Here is a 14,000-nt window from a genome sequence, read left to right on the forward strand (position 1 = left end):
AATATTTATCCGAGTTGACATTGTTTTTATGCTATCAATTATATAAACATCTGGTTTTTAGTACTAAGTAATCAAATTAATTAATCTGTAGGTGATATGGTATTCTCATACTAATTTAAATAAATTGAGATTAAATTCAGGTTTTGATACAGTAAAAAACGGATTATCCACACAGAATTAATGGATCCATAGGAAAATAGTTATCATAGCTTAGTCTTGGAGTTTAACCGGTCAAATTTAAATTTGATGATCCTACCCCGATTTAAGAACTCACAAAACGGTTAAGTGAAAATCCAAATTTAGGTTTTCGTATCATTTAAAAGCTATTTTACAAGAGACTTATTTAATTTGAAAAATTACTTATTGGGTGATAATTGAACTTTAAGTTCTGGGTTAGTTGACTAAAAAAAATGCCCACCACCAATTATTCATTAAGTCATTCGAATAAAAAAACTTAGGCTATAATTGGTTAGAAAGATTTATGTTTTTATATATTTTATAAATATTAATTATCTCATATTATTCATTAAGTCCCGATATTTTCTACATTTCTCAATTGGATGATTTTGTCAATTAAGTTTAATATATTTTAATTTAATATATGCATATCTAATGCAAAAAAACGACATAGTTTTAAAGAAAATTTAATGGAAAAGCTAATGAATATCAACATTTTTTTACCTAATGTAAATATTTCATGAACTAAAATAACATCAATTTTAAAAAAATTAATTTAACAAAATGTCGATGGATGAGTATTAATATAAAAACTTGATTAAGTTTTTTATTAAATATATATCTACGAATAAATTGATAATATTTAATTGTTTTGAGAATCAATTAAGAATTAAGAATGAATATATAAGTTAGGAATAAATTAAAATTGAGGGTTGTACAAGACTTGTCTACCAATAAAACATTGGGTTGGCCTTGCTCATTTCCATGATTTTTTAGATTCAAATATTAGAAATACTCAAAAGAATTTATTACAGTCCTTTAAAAGCACCATGTCGATAGTATGAAAGAAAGAAAATTTAGTCTCAATTGAAGAGCAATAACCATTTAATATTTTTAGCTTTTAGTTAATGTTAAACTTAGGAAAAATATTAGAATTAAATTCTTTATTAATTCTAAAAATACCCTTGAGTATTTGAACATATAATAGAAAAATTACTCAAAATATTTTGAGAAATAAAAGAATTTAAAAATTACTGCTCAACCATTAAAATGTTAAGAAATAAAAATTTGATTCAAAAAATAATAATTAAAATCAAATTTTTGCATAACTCAAGAGTATATTTGGAATGACATGTACAATTATACAAAATCTAAATAAAAAACCTTGACAGGAAAAATTAATTAAAAGATATATTTAAAAAATTGATTATAATTATATAAAGACGATAAAAAACGCAAGGATAAACTGAAAACTTGCTCAATTATATATAAAAAGATTTAGTCATTGACATTATGAAATGAAGAATATGCTTTAAGTTTTAGTGATATAATATTTATCTTGTTTAAATTACAAAAGAATTATACACAATAAATATACATTAATTATCAGTAATTTTTGTTTGTTAGCTTAATATATATATATAACCAGATTCTCTAATTAACAAATACAATACAAATAGAAATTTTTACTTAAAACGATATGTACTGAAACATTATATAAATCATTATTTGCGACTCGAAGCAAAAGTCTACCTCCTCTATATAACGAAACAATGCTTCTACCTCAATCAATAAGCACTCAAACACAGATAAATTTTTGCACAGCAAGAGTCTTGTGAAAATGGCGAAGATAGAAGTTCACATCATTTCAAAAGAACTCATCAAACCATCTTCCCCAGCAATTCAGCAGAAAAAACCCTACGAACTCACCCTTTTTGATCAGCTCACTCCCACAACTTATTCCCCAGCTATCTTCTTCTACCCCATGAACGATGTCAATTTCAACAATATTACTGCCAAAACCAGAATTGATAGCTTAAAGAAATCTCTCTCAGAGACCCTTAACCTCTACTACCCCTTTTCTGGAAGGGTTAAAGATAATCTCTTCATTGATTGTTTCAGTGAAGGGGTCCCATTCCTTGAAGCCCAAGTTAATTGTCGCTTGTCTGATTACCTTAAACACAATGAAATTGAGTCACTGAACCTTTTCCTTCCATGCCACCCCTTTGCAAAGGAAAACATGAGTGCACCTATATCAGCTTTTCAAGTGAGCATATTTGCATGTGGAGGAATATCACTTGGCTGGTCTGCTTCACATAAGCTCGTTGATGGGGGAACAGCCAAGGCTTTCCTTTCAGCTTGGGCATCTAAATCTCGAGGAGAACATACTGAGGCTATACAGCCTGATTTCAGTAAGGCGTCACTCTTTTTTCCACCAAGAAATCCACTTCCACGGAACCATATATCACTAATGGAAACCTTGTGGTTCACGGAAGCAAATTACATTACAAGAAGGTTTGTCTTTGATCCCAAAGCGATAGCAATGTTAAGGGCTAAGGCCAAAGCTGGCAAGCCGGACACCAAGCCATCAAGAACGGAGACATTGTCATGTTTCATTTGGAAATGCTGTATGGCTGCTTCAAAGGCAATATCAGATTCACCAAAGCCATCCATTATGGTCGAAGCAGTGAATCTCCGGTCGCGTACGAAGCCACCCATGTCCGAAGCTTCCATTGGGAATATCTTTTGGTGGGCAACTGCTGTTGCAAACCCCACAGACACAAACACAGAACTGCATGAATTGGTAAACCAGTTGAATGAAGCTATTGCACTGTATGATAGTGATTATACACGAACTATGCAAGGTGAAGAAGGGTTTGAAACCATGTCTGATTACTGCAGCCAGCTAGAAGGGTTATTCTCTCTTGAAAAGCCAGATATATTTGCTTTTACTTGTTGGTGTTATCTTGGTTTAACCAAGGCAAACTTTGGATGGGGAGAGCCCTTGTGGGTTGGTCTCATGGGCAAAGTTGGCCCTGCATTCAGAAATCTCACTGTACTTGTCGAAACCAAAGATGGTAACGGGATTGAGGCATGGGTCACGTTAGATGAGGAACGAATGGCTGTACTGGAACGTGATCCTGAATTTTTGGCATTTGCTTCTCCAAATCCTAAGTTTTCAAGCCTTTGATGTTTTTCCTTTCAAATCCTACCATTGGAGGTCCTGGGGTAAAATAATTATCTTGTTTAGTTTGCTAGCTTGGAGTTAGACAAATTTACGACTCTCTAGAATAAGCTCGACGACTATATATCCATTCATGTTGCTGGTTTCCTCCCTCATCCCTTTCTGGTAATTTGTAAGAGACAATGCCTCTTTCCCCAGCTATTTGAACATGGCAGACTAGATCTAATGTTATGTAAGTCTTTTAAGTAAGCTTAATTACGTTGTCTACCGTTTTAATTTGAAACATTTGTGTCATTTGTATGAAAATGAAATCATTCAAGCACTGCCTAACAAGCTAGTTTAAGAAACCTCCCATATTTCAGCTCCAACACTCGAGCCAGTTATAACGTTTGTACATTCAAAGAAAAATTAACCTTACAATATTAGATACAACTACTTTAAGTTACTAATGGCACCATCTACTTCTCGATGTGGATCCTTCAACTAATAAACATTGTTGTACATTATTATTTTAATGGAATTAGAAGGTAATTAATTATTTAACAATTTCTATATCAAAGCATCTGGTGCACACAGTAGCTAGCTACTTGTAGAGTTATCATACCAAATGAGCAAGGACCAAATCCTCAGGATTGTAAGAGAGTTCGTGCTTAGAAAAAATGAAAACTATGGAAGAGATTAATTATAAAAGTGAGAAGTGGTTCACATTTTACTTAGAGCAAGACTTGTTGCTATCTCCAGAATATTAACTAGCAGAAGGAATTTAAGAATCCAGTAGCCAGAGAAGATTTTATGAGGCTTAAATAATGAGAGCCTGTCCTTGTCTCTCATCCTTGACAGATAGCTGGCGAGTGTAGCACCAATGCATTTTTGCCAGGGCTACGGTTGTCAGAAATCATGAAGAAAACAAGGAATCAATGACGTAATTTTCCTACCCGAAAAAAAGGGTATCTATACATACAATTTCTTAAAATTGAATTGTAATTTTTCATACAACCGGGCCCGAAATCTCACCAAATATATAGAATCATTCTACCTCACGAGTGATGAGGTTTCTAAAAACCTCCTTTAAAAATGGTTTCCGGAAGGCTGTCATGGGTTGGAAGATGTGAAATGCTAGACGAGGATAACTGGGATACCTATAAAACAAATTTTCTAAAAAGGTTGAGGGTCATAATTCGATGAGAGATTGAAACTTTATTATAATGATTGTACGTATACATCCGCGCTGTTCAGTAAAAGAGAATGTGTATATATAGCTTTGAACTCACGTAAACATGTACATGCAGAGTATAAGATGATCAAATTATTTGTGGGTTCCACGGTGTTGTTGATGAGTTTCAGACTATTCTTTAGAAGACACACATGACCAAGAAATGTATTCTCTGAGTAAACTAGGGTTTGATTATGATATTTTAGTGCATTCAGGCATAGCACAGCTTGCTTGCTTTGGGTCCTTATCCCATGTAGTTAGATTCATGGAATCTCAACGAAACTCCCACCGGGAGATGCTTGTAACGTTGAACTTTAAAATCATCTCCAATCCAACATCAGGGCTTGCTAGACCATTCAACAACTCACGTTTTCTAGGTTCAGTTTTGGAGGAGAGATGAGTTTTTTATTAAAGTGTTTTTTATTTTAAAATTATTAAAATAATATTTTTTTATTGTTTTTAAAATTATTTTTAATATTAGTATATTAAAATAATATAAAAATATCAAAAAAAATTATTTTAAAAATAAATTATTTTTTTCAAAAATATTTTTAAAACACGATGATAAACACACTCTGTTAACAGTGGTTCTGATGATGGTGAGATTGCAGTTGGAGGTTGCTGCTCAGCGACGTTGAGAATTCTCTAGGTCTCATAGAATAATTTCAAGAATAAGAAACTGTCTGTAATACTGTATCAATTATTATCAGTCAAGAATTAATATCAATTGTTTAAATCTTTATATATGTAAATAAGTGAGTTGAATGGTACTGTATTATTTACTTTTTTATTATTTTTCAATTAAACAACTCTTCAATAAAATTATGAGATCATATTATATAATTTATAATATAAACAAAATAATAACAAAGTAGAGGTAATGTCGTTGATCCAGTGTTAATTAGGTATGTATACAGCAAATAATGCTTCTTAAATGATCGCCAGAAGTTTTTTTGTTTTTTTAATATTCTCTTTCTTCTTGTTGTTGTTTTTTTAGCCAGAAGTTTTTCCTGCCATGATTAGAGCACCCAAAAACATACTCTACGATAGTACCGCGTGCATGTATCGGAATGACATACATAACATCATGGGCCTTTGCAACTACAGTACCACGTGCATGTATCGGAATGACTTCCATAACATCATGGGCCTTTGCTTCCTGTCAGCTATAAAGATATGGTCCATTTAGTCTTGTTCGATGATTAATTATTTGATATGTTTTTTTTAAATGGAATTATCGGATAGGTTTTTTTTATTAAAAACAAATCTTTAAACAGTTCATTTACCGCGTTCATTAAAAAAAAAAATTCCTGACTTTTCTTAATTCGAGAAGCAGAAAATTTCCCAAGTTAATATTAAATTATTTTCCTTAATTTAGCTCACGTAATATTCTTCTGCTTCTTATTTATTTCTTTTCCTAGTAGGTTACTTGTAGTTTGTCAGAAATTATTGAAGCCCCGCAAATTGAATCTTTAAATCAGTTCCTTCCATGCCCACCTCTCGCCAAAGAATCACAAGATTTGATTTTCCAGCTGAGCGTATTTTCTTGTGGTGGATAATTAGCACTTGGTCGGTGCATGTCCCACAAGCTTGGTGATGGAGGAACTGCTTCCACCCTCTTCAGTGCATGGTCTGCCATCAGCCAGGAGGGGTCTTCCTCTTGTGATTTTGAAGCACTGCTTCCTAACCTCGCAAAGGCATCTTTAGTGTTTCCACCAAGAAATGATGTGCCGAGGCAACTATTCTCTCTTGTAGATGACATATGGTTAATTTGTGGAAAACAGCTGCATCACAAAGAGATTCGTGTTTGACGCCAAGGCGATAGAAACATTGAGGGAAAAGGACAGAGGTTAAATGATATATTTATTTTATTTTATTTATTAAGGATAAAATAATATTTTTAATTTAATATATATATATATATTGTATTTAGGTTAAAGTAAAAACAATAATATAAATTAACTTACGAGAATTCTAGCCTCCTTTTTTTTTATATTCATAATTATTTTTGTGTTAATTAAATTATTTTACTTTCCTTTCAGCTTGGGCATCTAAATCTCGAGGAGAACATACTGAGGCTCCTGATTTCAGTAAGGCGTCACTCTTTTTTCCACCAAGAAATCCTTTTCCACAAAACCATATATCGCTAACGGAAACCTTGTGGTTCACGGAAGGAAATTACATTACAAGAAGGTTTGTCTTTGATCCCAAAGCGATAGCAATGTTAAGGGCTAAGGCCAAAGCTGGCAAGCCGGACACTAAGCCATCAAGAACCGATCGACATTGTCATGTTTCATTTGGAAATGCTGTATATGGCTGCTTCAAAGGCAATATCAGATTCACCAAAGCCATCCATTTTGGTCGAAGCAGTGAATCTCCGGTCGCGTATGTACGAAGCCACCCATGTCCGAAGCTTCCATTGGAAATATCTTTTGGTGGGCAACTGCTGTTGCAAACCCCACAGACACAAACACAGAACTGCATGAATTGGTAAACCAGTTGAATGAAGCTATTGCACTGTATGATAGTGATTATACACGAACTATGCAAGGTGAAGAAGGGTTTGAAACCATGTCTGATTACTGCAGCCAGCTAGAAGGGTTATTCTCTCTTGAAAAGCCAGATATATTTGCTTTTACTTGTTGGTGTTATCTTGGTTTAACCAAGGCAAACTTTGGATGGGGAGAGCCCTTGTGGGTTGGTCTCATGGGCAAAGTTGGCCCTGCATTCAGAAATCTCACTGTACTTGTCGAAACCAAAGATGGTAACGGGATTGAGGCATGGGTCACGTTAGATGAGGAACGAATGGCTATATTGGAACGTGATCCTGAATTCTTGGCATTTGCTTCTCCAAATCCTAAGTTTTCAAGCCTTCGATGTTTTTCCTTTCAAATCCTACCATTGCAGGTCGTGGGGTAAAATAATTATCTTGTTTAGTTTGCTAGCTTGGAGTTAGACAAATTAACGACTCTCTAGAATAAGCTCGACTATATATATATATCCATGCATGCTGCTGGTTTCCTCCCTCTTCCCTTTATGGTAATTTGTAAGAGACAATGTCTCTTTCCCCAGCTATTTGAACTGGCAGACTAGATCTAATAATGTTATGTAAGTCTTTTAAGTAAGCTTAATTAAGTTGTCTACCGTTTTAATTTAAAATATTTGTGTCATTTGTATGAAAAGGAAATCATTCAAGCACTGCCTAGCTAGCCAGCTAGTTTAAGAAAGCTCCCATATTTCAGATCCAACAGTACTCGAGCCAGTTATAACGTTTGTTCAAAGATAAATTAACCTGACAATATTAGAAACAACTACTTTAAGTTACTAATGGCACCATCTACTTCTTGAGGTGGATGATCCTTCAACTAATAAACATGGCTGTACATTATTATTTTAATGGAATTAGAAGCTAATTAATTATTTAATAGTTTCTATATCAAAGCATCCGGTGCGCCCAGTATAGTAAAAGAGTTCGTGATTAGAAAAAAATGAAAACTATGGAAGAGAATGAATAATCAGAAATAATAATAACTAGCATAATAAATTTATATTATGTTTGGTGGTGAATAGTTGTGGTTATTTTTTAAAATATATTTTTTTATTTTTAAAAATTATTTGTAACGTTTTATAATTAAAATAATTTTAAATATAAAAAAAAATTAAAAAAATAATTTTCTTTTAAAAACACGTTTAAAATATAACATCGAAATAGCAGAAAAGATTTTATGAATCTTAAATAATGAGAGCCTGTCCATGTCTATCACCCTTGACTGATAGCTGGCGAATGTAGCAGCAATGCATTTCTGCCAGGGCTACGGTTGTCAGAAGTATGATGAAAACAAGGAATCAGTGACGTAATTTTCCTACCCGAAAAAAATAGCAAGTAAAAAAAAGAGAGGAGGCACTTTTTTTACAAGCTGTAATTGTAGCATGTTGACAGGGAAGGGAATAATTGTGCTGATTTTCTTGGTAACTAGGTGTGAGTGGAAGCACCCTGATATTTAAGATTGGGATGCGGTTAACATGAAGGATGTAGGTAAGATTGGGATGCGGTTAACATGAAGGATGTAGGTGAAGGTGGTTGGTTAATTGATTAGGTTTTAGATTTATTTTTAGAAATTATTAATTTAAATTTTATAAATTTTAGAATTATTAGAGTTTTATATAATTATTAAATTCAGTGTTTGCAAAATTAGTTTGAATGGAAGTTAATTCAAACAGCATGTTTTAATACTTAATAGTAGGGTTGTGGGCTATAAACTCACAAGGAGAATAGGGATGACGTACGGCTACAACTCACATGGAGATTGGGCTCGGGAAAAAATCGAAAACAGAATCCCCGAGGTGCTTTGTGAAATATGTATAAACAAACAAATTCTGAACGGGCCAACGCAGATTTTGTTTTTTTCTTCGATAAAAGGCCCTGAGAATTTTAATATTCCATTTTTCTTTGATCAATAATTTAAACTAATCACAGGATAAAGAACCAGTCAAGGATGACAATGATAAGGATATATCCCATTTCAGTTGAGAATCAAAAGCTTAAATAATTTGTAAGAGACTTGAGGGATTAAGGTGTGGGTGACTATACATAACTCACGTTTTCAAGGGCGGGTGTAAGTGTTTGAGGGTATGGTGACAGTTATTTTTTAAAATATTTTTTTATATAAAAATATATTAAGATAATGTATTTTTTATTTTTAAAAAATTATTTTAATATTTGTATATTAAAATATCAAAAATATCAAAAAATAAATTAAAATAAAATAATTATTTTTTTCAAAAATATTTTTAAATTACAAAAACAAACAATCCATATTATATCCGACGCAGAGTGGGTCTAGTGATGGTGAGATTGCGGTTGCAGGTTGCTGCTTTCTCAGGGACGTTGAGAATTCACTAGGTCTCGTAGATTTCAAGAACAAAGAAACTGTCTGTAATAGTGTATCAATTATTATCAGTCAAGAATATCAATCGTTTAAATCTTTATATATGTAAATAAGTGAGTTGAATGGTGTATTATTTACTTTTTTATTATTTTTCAATTAAACAACTCTTCAATAAAATTATGAAATCATATAATATAATTTACAATAAAAAAAAACACTAACAAAGTAGAGGTAATATTGCTTATCCAATGTTAGGTCTATTTATTTTGGTATTTTAAAAATATTTTTACAAAAAATTTAAATTATTTTTTATTTAAATTAATATTTTTTAATGCTTTCAAATCATTTTGGTGTGTTAATATTAAAAAATAATTTTTAAAAAATAAAAAATATATATATTATTTAAAAAGATTTTTTAAAAAAATAAAAACCAACCCTTCGATATTTTCTGAGCTTAATTAGATATACAAAAGTTTAAAAATAATCTAAAAAAATATGTTTTTTCTTAGCCAGAAGTTTGCACCCAAAAAATTATTCAATGATAGTACCGCGTGCATGTATCGGATACATAACATCATGGGCCTTCGCATTTATAGCGCCACATGCATGTATCGGAATGACTTACATAACATCACGGGCCTTTGCTTTCCTGTATATGGTCCATTTGTTCGATGATTAATTATTTAATATGTTTTTTTTTAAATAGAATTATCGGATCGGGTTTTTTATTAAAAAAAATCTTTAAACAGATCATTTACTGCGTTCATTAAAAAGAATAATTTCTTGACTTTTCTTAATTCGAGAAGCAGAAAATTTCCCAAGTTAATATTAAATTATTTTCCATAATTTAGATCACGTAATATTCTGCTGCTTCTTCTTTTTTTTCTATTAGTTTTTTCCTGCCATGATGAGAGCACGAAAAAATATGTTAAAGGAGTAATTATGCAATGATATTACCACGTGCTTGTATTGGAAAGATATACAAAAATATCATGGGCCTAAAGCAAAACCTTAGGCCCATTTCTATGAAGGACGGCCCCTTCTCTGTTTCCGCAACCAAGAGTCACTAGTTGATGGTTTCAGGGGTGTCTTGAATTTTATGTGTTAAACTAAGTGGGTAAAGACAAGCCGATCCCTAATTCACTCTGTTTTCTCTCTCAATATGTGAGACCATATCACAAAATTAATTAAGAACCAGTCCTAATTAAGTCCTAATTAAGGAGGGCAAAATAAATCTAAAAAAAATTAAAACAATTTAAAAATATAAAAAAAAATTAATTTTAATGAACATGATTTGATCCACGGTAGGTACCAAACGAGATAACATCTCAACTGTAAATTATTAAAATCTGGTATCAAACCACTTGAAGATGGCGATCCTTTTTTAATTATAAAAACATGTCAAGAGGGGAGACAAAATCACAAAAACCATTAAATAGAAAAGAAGAGAGAAACAATTCGAGGTTATAAGGCATTTGTGTGCAAAATGGTGAAGATAGAAGTTCACGTCATTTCAAGGGAAATCATCAAGCCATCTTCACCAACAATTCACAATCTACAGCCCTACAAACTCTGCCTTCTTGACCAGCTCACTCCCACATCTTATGCTCCCATGATGCTTTTCTACCCCAAGAGTAATGAAGCAAATATGGATGACACCCAATTCCTGAAACACCTCAAAAGGTCACTCTCTGATACAGTACTGAATGTTCTCTACCCATTTTCTGGTAGGGTAAAAACCAATATGTTCGTTGATCGTTTTGATGAAGGTGTTTCATTTATGGAAGCCCGGGTTAATTGTAGTCTGTCCGAATTTTTTGAAGACCCGCAAATTGAATCTTTAAATCAGTTCCTTCCATGCCCACCTCTCGCCAAAGAATCACAAGATGACGTGACCCTGTTGATTTTTCAGCTGAGCGTATTTTCTTGTGGTGGATTAGCACTTGATGGGTGCATGTCACACAAGCTTGGTGATGGAGGAACTGCTTCCACCCTCTTCAGTGCATAGTCTGCCATCAGCCAGGGGTCTTCCTCTTGTGATTTTGAAGCGCTTCTTCCTAACCTTGCGAAGGCATCTTTAGTGTTTCCACCAAGAAATGATGTGCCGAGGCAACTATTCTCTCTTGTAGATGACAAATGGTTTGTGGAAAACAACTGCATCACAAATTAAGAGATTCGTGTTTGACGCCAAGACGATAGAAACATTGATGGAAAAGGCCAGAGGTGAAAGTGATCTTAAGCCGTCTCGAACTGGAGCCTTGTCAGGTTTCCTTGGGAAACGTTATATGGCCGCATCTCTTGCTCTCTCAGGCTCCCCAAGGCCATGCATTTTGAGATATGTGGTGAACTTGCGAGAGCGAACAGAGCCACTCTTATTTGATGGCACCATTGGAAACCTATTTCGGACTGTTGGGGCAGTATCTAAACCGGAGGCAGGCCTGGAGCTGCATGAGTTGGCCATCATAATAAGCGAATCTATCGCCAAAATGGACCATCAGGATTTCCTGAAAAGTCTACAAGGTGATGAAGGATTTAATTAAAACCATTTCTGATGGTCCAAGGCAGCAAGGTAATTTTCTTGCGAAGGAAAAACCCGATGGGTTTCTAATCACGAGTTGGTCTAATCTTGGCCTCGACGATGTGAATTTTGGAAATTCCTGAATCTGTTTGGTTGGGTATTTGTGGGAAAGTTGGTCCAGCATATATGAATTTTGCTTCATTGATTGAAACAAAATGGAGCAAAGGATGATTTGAAGCATGGATTACCTTAGCTGAAAAGATAATGCTATACTTGAACTGGATCCTGAATTTCTTGTATAAGCAACTCCGAACCCAAAGATAGTAGTCCAGACCGTGGATCGATCTTAATTGGTTTGCTTACCATGACCGCTATATATATATATATATTATCTTGCGATGATCAATGCGCAAAACACCGTACTTGTTGCGTAAATAATTGCAATAAAGCTATGATCAAAGCTAAATCGTGGCATTAATAAATAATGTGAATCGAACTTTTCCTAAAAATTCCTTACTTTTTGAAATTTTCAATAAATTAGATTTTTTTCAGATGATTAATTTGAGGAAAAAATTGGTAAAATTAGCATTCATAGACTACCTTTTTTCCCCTTCCCTTGTCGTATGAATGTGGTCGGAAAAAATATTCATTGTTGGTCATTTCTTTTCACAGAGTATTTTTTTATATATATTATGGATACACTTTTAGATGGGACGACAAGCTTTTCACGGAGAATTTAATGAGAAGGATTGATGTAATGTCTGTGTATAAGAAACTATATGTATTCTAGACCAAGGAGGATGGTGGACTCGTGATGCAGAGGAGTACCCGTTTCGAGTTCATCACCTCATCCATCCTGGTTAATGCTTCGTCAATTCAGTGAGTTTGCTGTGAATTTGATGTAAAATACTTCTTGAATCCCATTTATTTGTAAAACTCAATATTGAATGAATACTTTTAGTGTATTTTTCTTTCTAATCTGGTTATTTTATTGGTTTTCCTTGGCAATTTACTCTTTTTTTTCCTTGAAATATCCTTTATTTTCAGTCAAAGTTTACAGTTTCATCCACAACAAACAAAACAAAAGTGCATATTAAAATGAAAAGTTGGATTAAGAAAACAATTAATAGTCAAACTTTGATCCAGTAATTAATCAGCAAGTTATTTTCACAACTAGAGAAGACTTAACATTCTCCACTGATCAGGTAGAGCTTTTTGGAAAACTCTTGAGGTCTCAGGTTGGCCATTTTCCTCACGAGTCACCTCATGACGCCAGAGGAGTGGATCCAAGGATGTCCAAGCAGACGCCATATCCCTACAAATAGGTAGCTAGTCGGATTGTATATGATGCGTATATACATGATAGCAGAGGGGATATCTCAGAAAAAACATGTGATATCATAGAGTGTAGATGAATTAGAGCAGGCAATTATAGTATATTTGAGCTCCAATGTCACTTAACGCAAGAATCTCTTTCTACCTTCAGTGTTTATTGAAAGGATGGCCTTTCGTTGCCCAGAAAAGGGAGCTGCATCAGATGTTGCATCACCATACAACTGAGCTAGAACATCCTCAGTTTCTCTATCATCTCTAGTTTTTCAGAACTTGTCCATGAGATGGAAACGCTTTGTTCTATCGAATGCCAGATTCACTAATTAAATGAGATAATGCATATGGGAAAATCATTTAATTTTTCAAAGATGCATCTTATCGCATTGGAATAGTTTAATCATTAATGTTTTATTTAAAATCTTCGGTTTTTTTTTTTTTTTTGGGGAAACAAAAGGTCACTGCTGTAAAATTCTTGCTGACTGATGCGGCTAGTAATGAAAATATTGTTGAATGCCCAATTGGTGATTTACTGAAAATACAAAAAATCCGTTTGTTTGTTTTTGTATTTTAAAGAATTTTTTAAAAAATATATTTTTTTATTTTTAATTATTTTTTACTATTTTTAAATTGTTTTGATGGAATGACATTAAAAATAATTTTTAAAAATAAAAAATTTATTTTAATATATTTTTAAATAAAAATTATTTTAAAAAACAACTAAACAAATCACCCACACCCCCCGAAACATGGAGAAATTGTTTTTGCTTGTATCCTTAGCATTTTCAGTACTTTTATTTTTTACACTCGTTTTCATTTTTTTAACATTTTATCAAATTGAATTCTGAGCCTTTTTCAACTTTTTTTTTTTTTTTTTGACGTGAGTAGAATGATTTTAATCAATTTAAG

The 14,000-nt window shown here is 33.0% G+C and overlaps 3 protein-coding genes and 1 pseudogene across 3 annotated transcripts in view; all 4 read left to right on the forward strand.

Annotated features, from left to right (window-relative positions):
- Nucleotides 1-3,425, forward strand: part of LOC18101360 (stemmadenine O-acetyltransferase) — a 45,243-nt gene extending 41,818 nt beyond the window's left edge. Inside the window, exon 2 of the mRNA XM_006379468.3 lies at nt 3,179-3,425. The gene's annotated coding sequence lies outside the window, so the exon portion shown is untranslated. The remainder of the gene's footprint in view (nt 1-3,178) is intronic.
- LOC7479864 (stemmadenine O-acetyltransferase-like) lies at nt 1,731-7,490 on the forward strand. Its single transcript, XM_052455012.1, has 2 exons — nt 1,731-3,178; nt 7,263-7,490. Exon 1 carries the CDS (start codon nt 1,799-1,801, stop codon nt 3,146-3,148), a length of 1,350 nt encoding a protein of 449 aa, XP_052310972.1. The 5' UTR covers nt 1,731-1,798; the 3' UTR covers nt 3,149-3,178; nt 7,263-7,490.
- On the forward strand, nt 5,426-7,274 carry LOC127905636 (stemmadenine O-acetyltransferase-like; annotated as a pseudogene).
- Nucleotides 7,491-10,730: 3,240 nt separating the features above from the next.
- LOC18101363 (stemmadenine O-acetyltransferase) lies at nt 10,731-11,252 on the forward strand. The gene has a single exon (XM_024606950.1). The coding sequence runs from the start codon at nt 10,731-10,733 to the stop codon at nt 11,250-11,252; it is 522 nt and encodes a 173-aa protein (XP_024462718.1).
- Nucleotides 11,253-14,000: the final 2,748 nt, after the last annotated feature.

Source organism: Populus trichocarpa, chromosome 8 (genome assembly GCF_000002775.5).
Source record: "Populus trichocarpa isolate Nisqually-1 chromosome 8, P.trichocarpa_v4.1, whole genome shotgun sequence".
Lineage (NCBI taxonomy): Eukaryota > Viridiplantae > Streptophyta > Magnoliopsida > Malpighiales > Salicaceae > Populus > Populus trichocarpa.

Coding starts and splice junctions, on each gene's coding strand:
- LOC7479864 (XM_052455012.1), top strand. CDS start 1,799: ATGGCGAAGATAGAAGTTCACATCATTTCAAAAGAACTCATCAAACCA.
- LOC18101363 (XM_024606950.1), top strand. CDS start 10,731: ATGGTGAAGATAGAAGTTCACGTCATTTCAAGGGAAATCATCAAGCCA.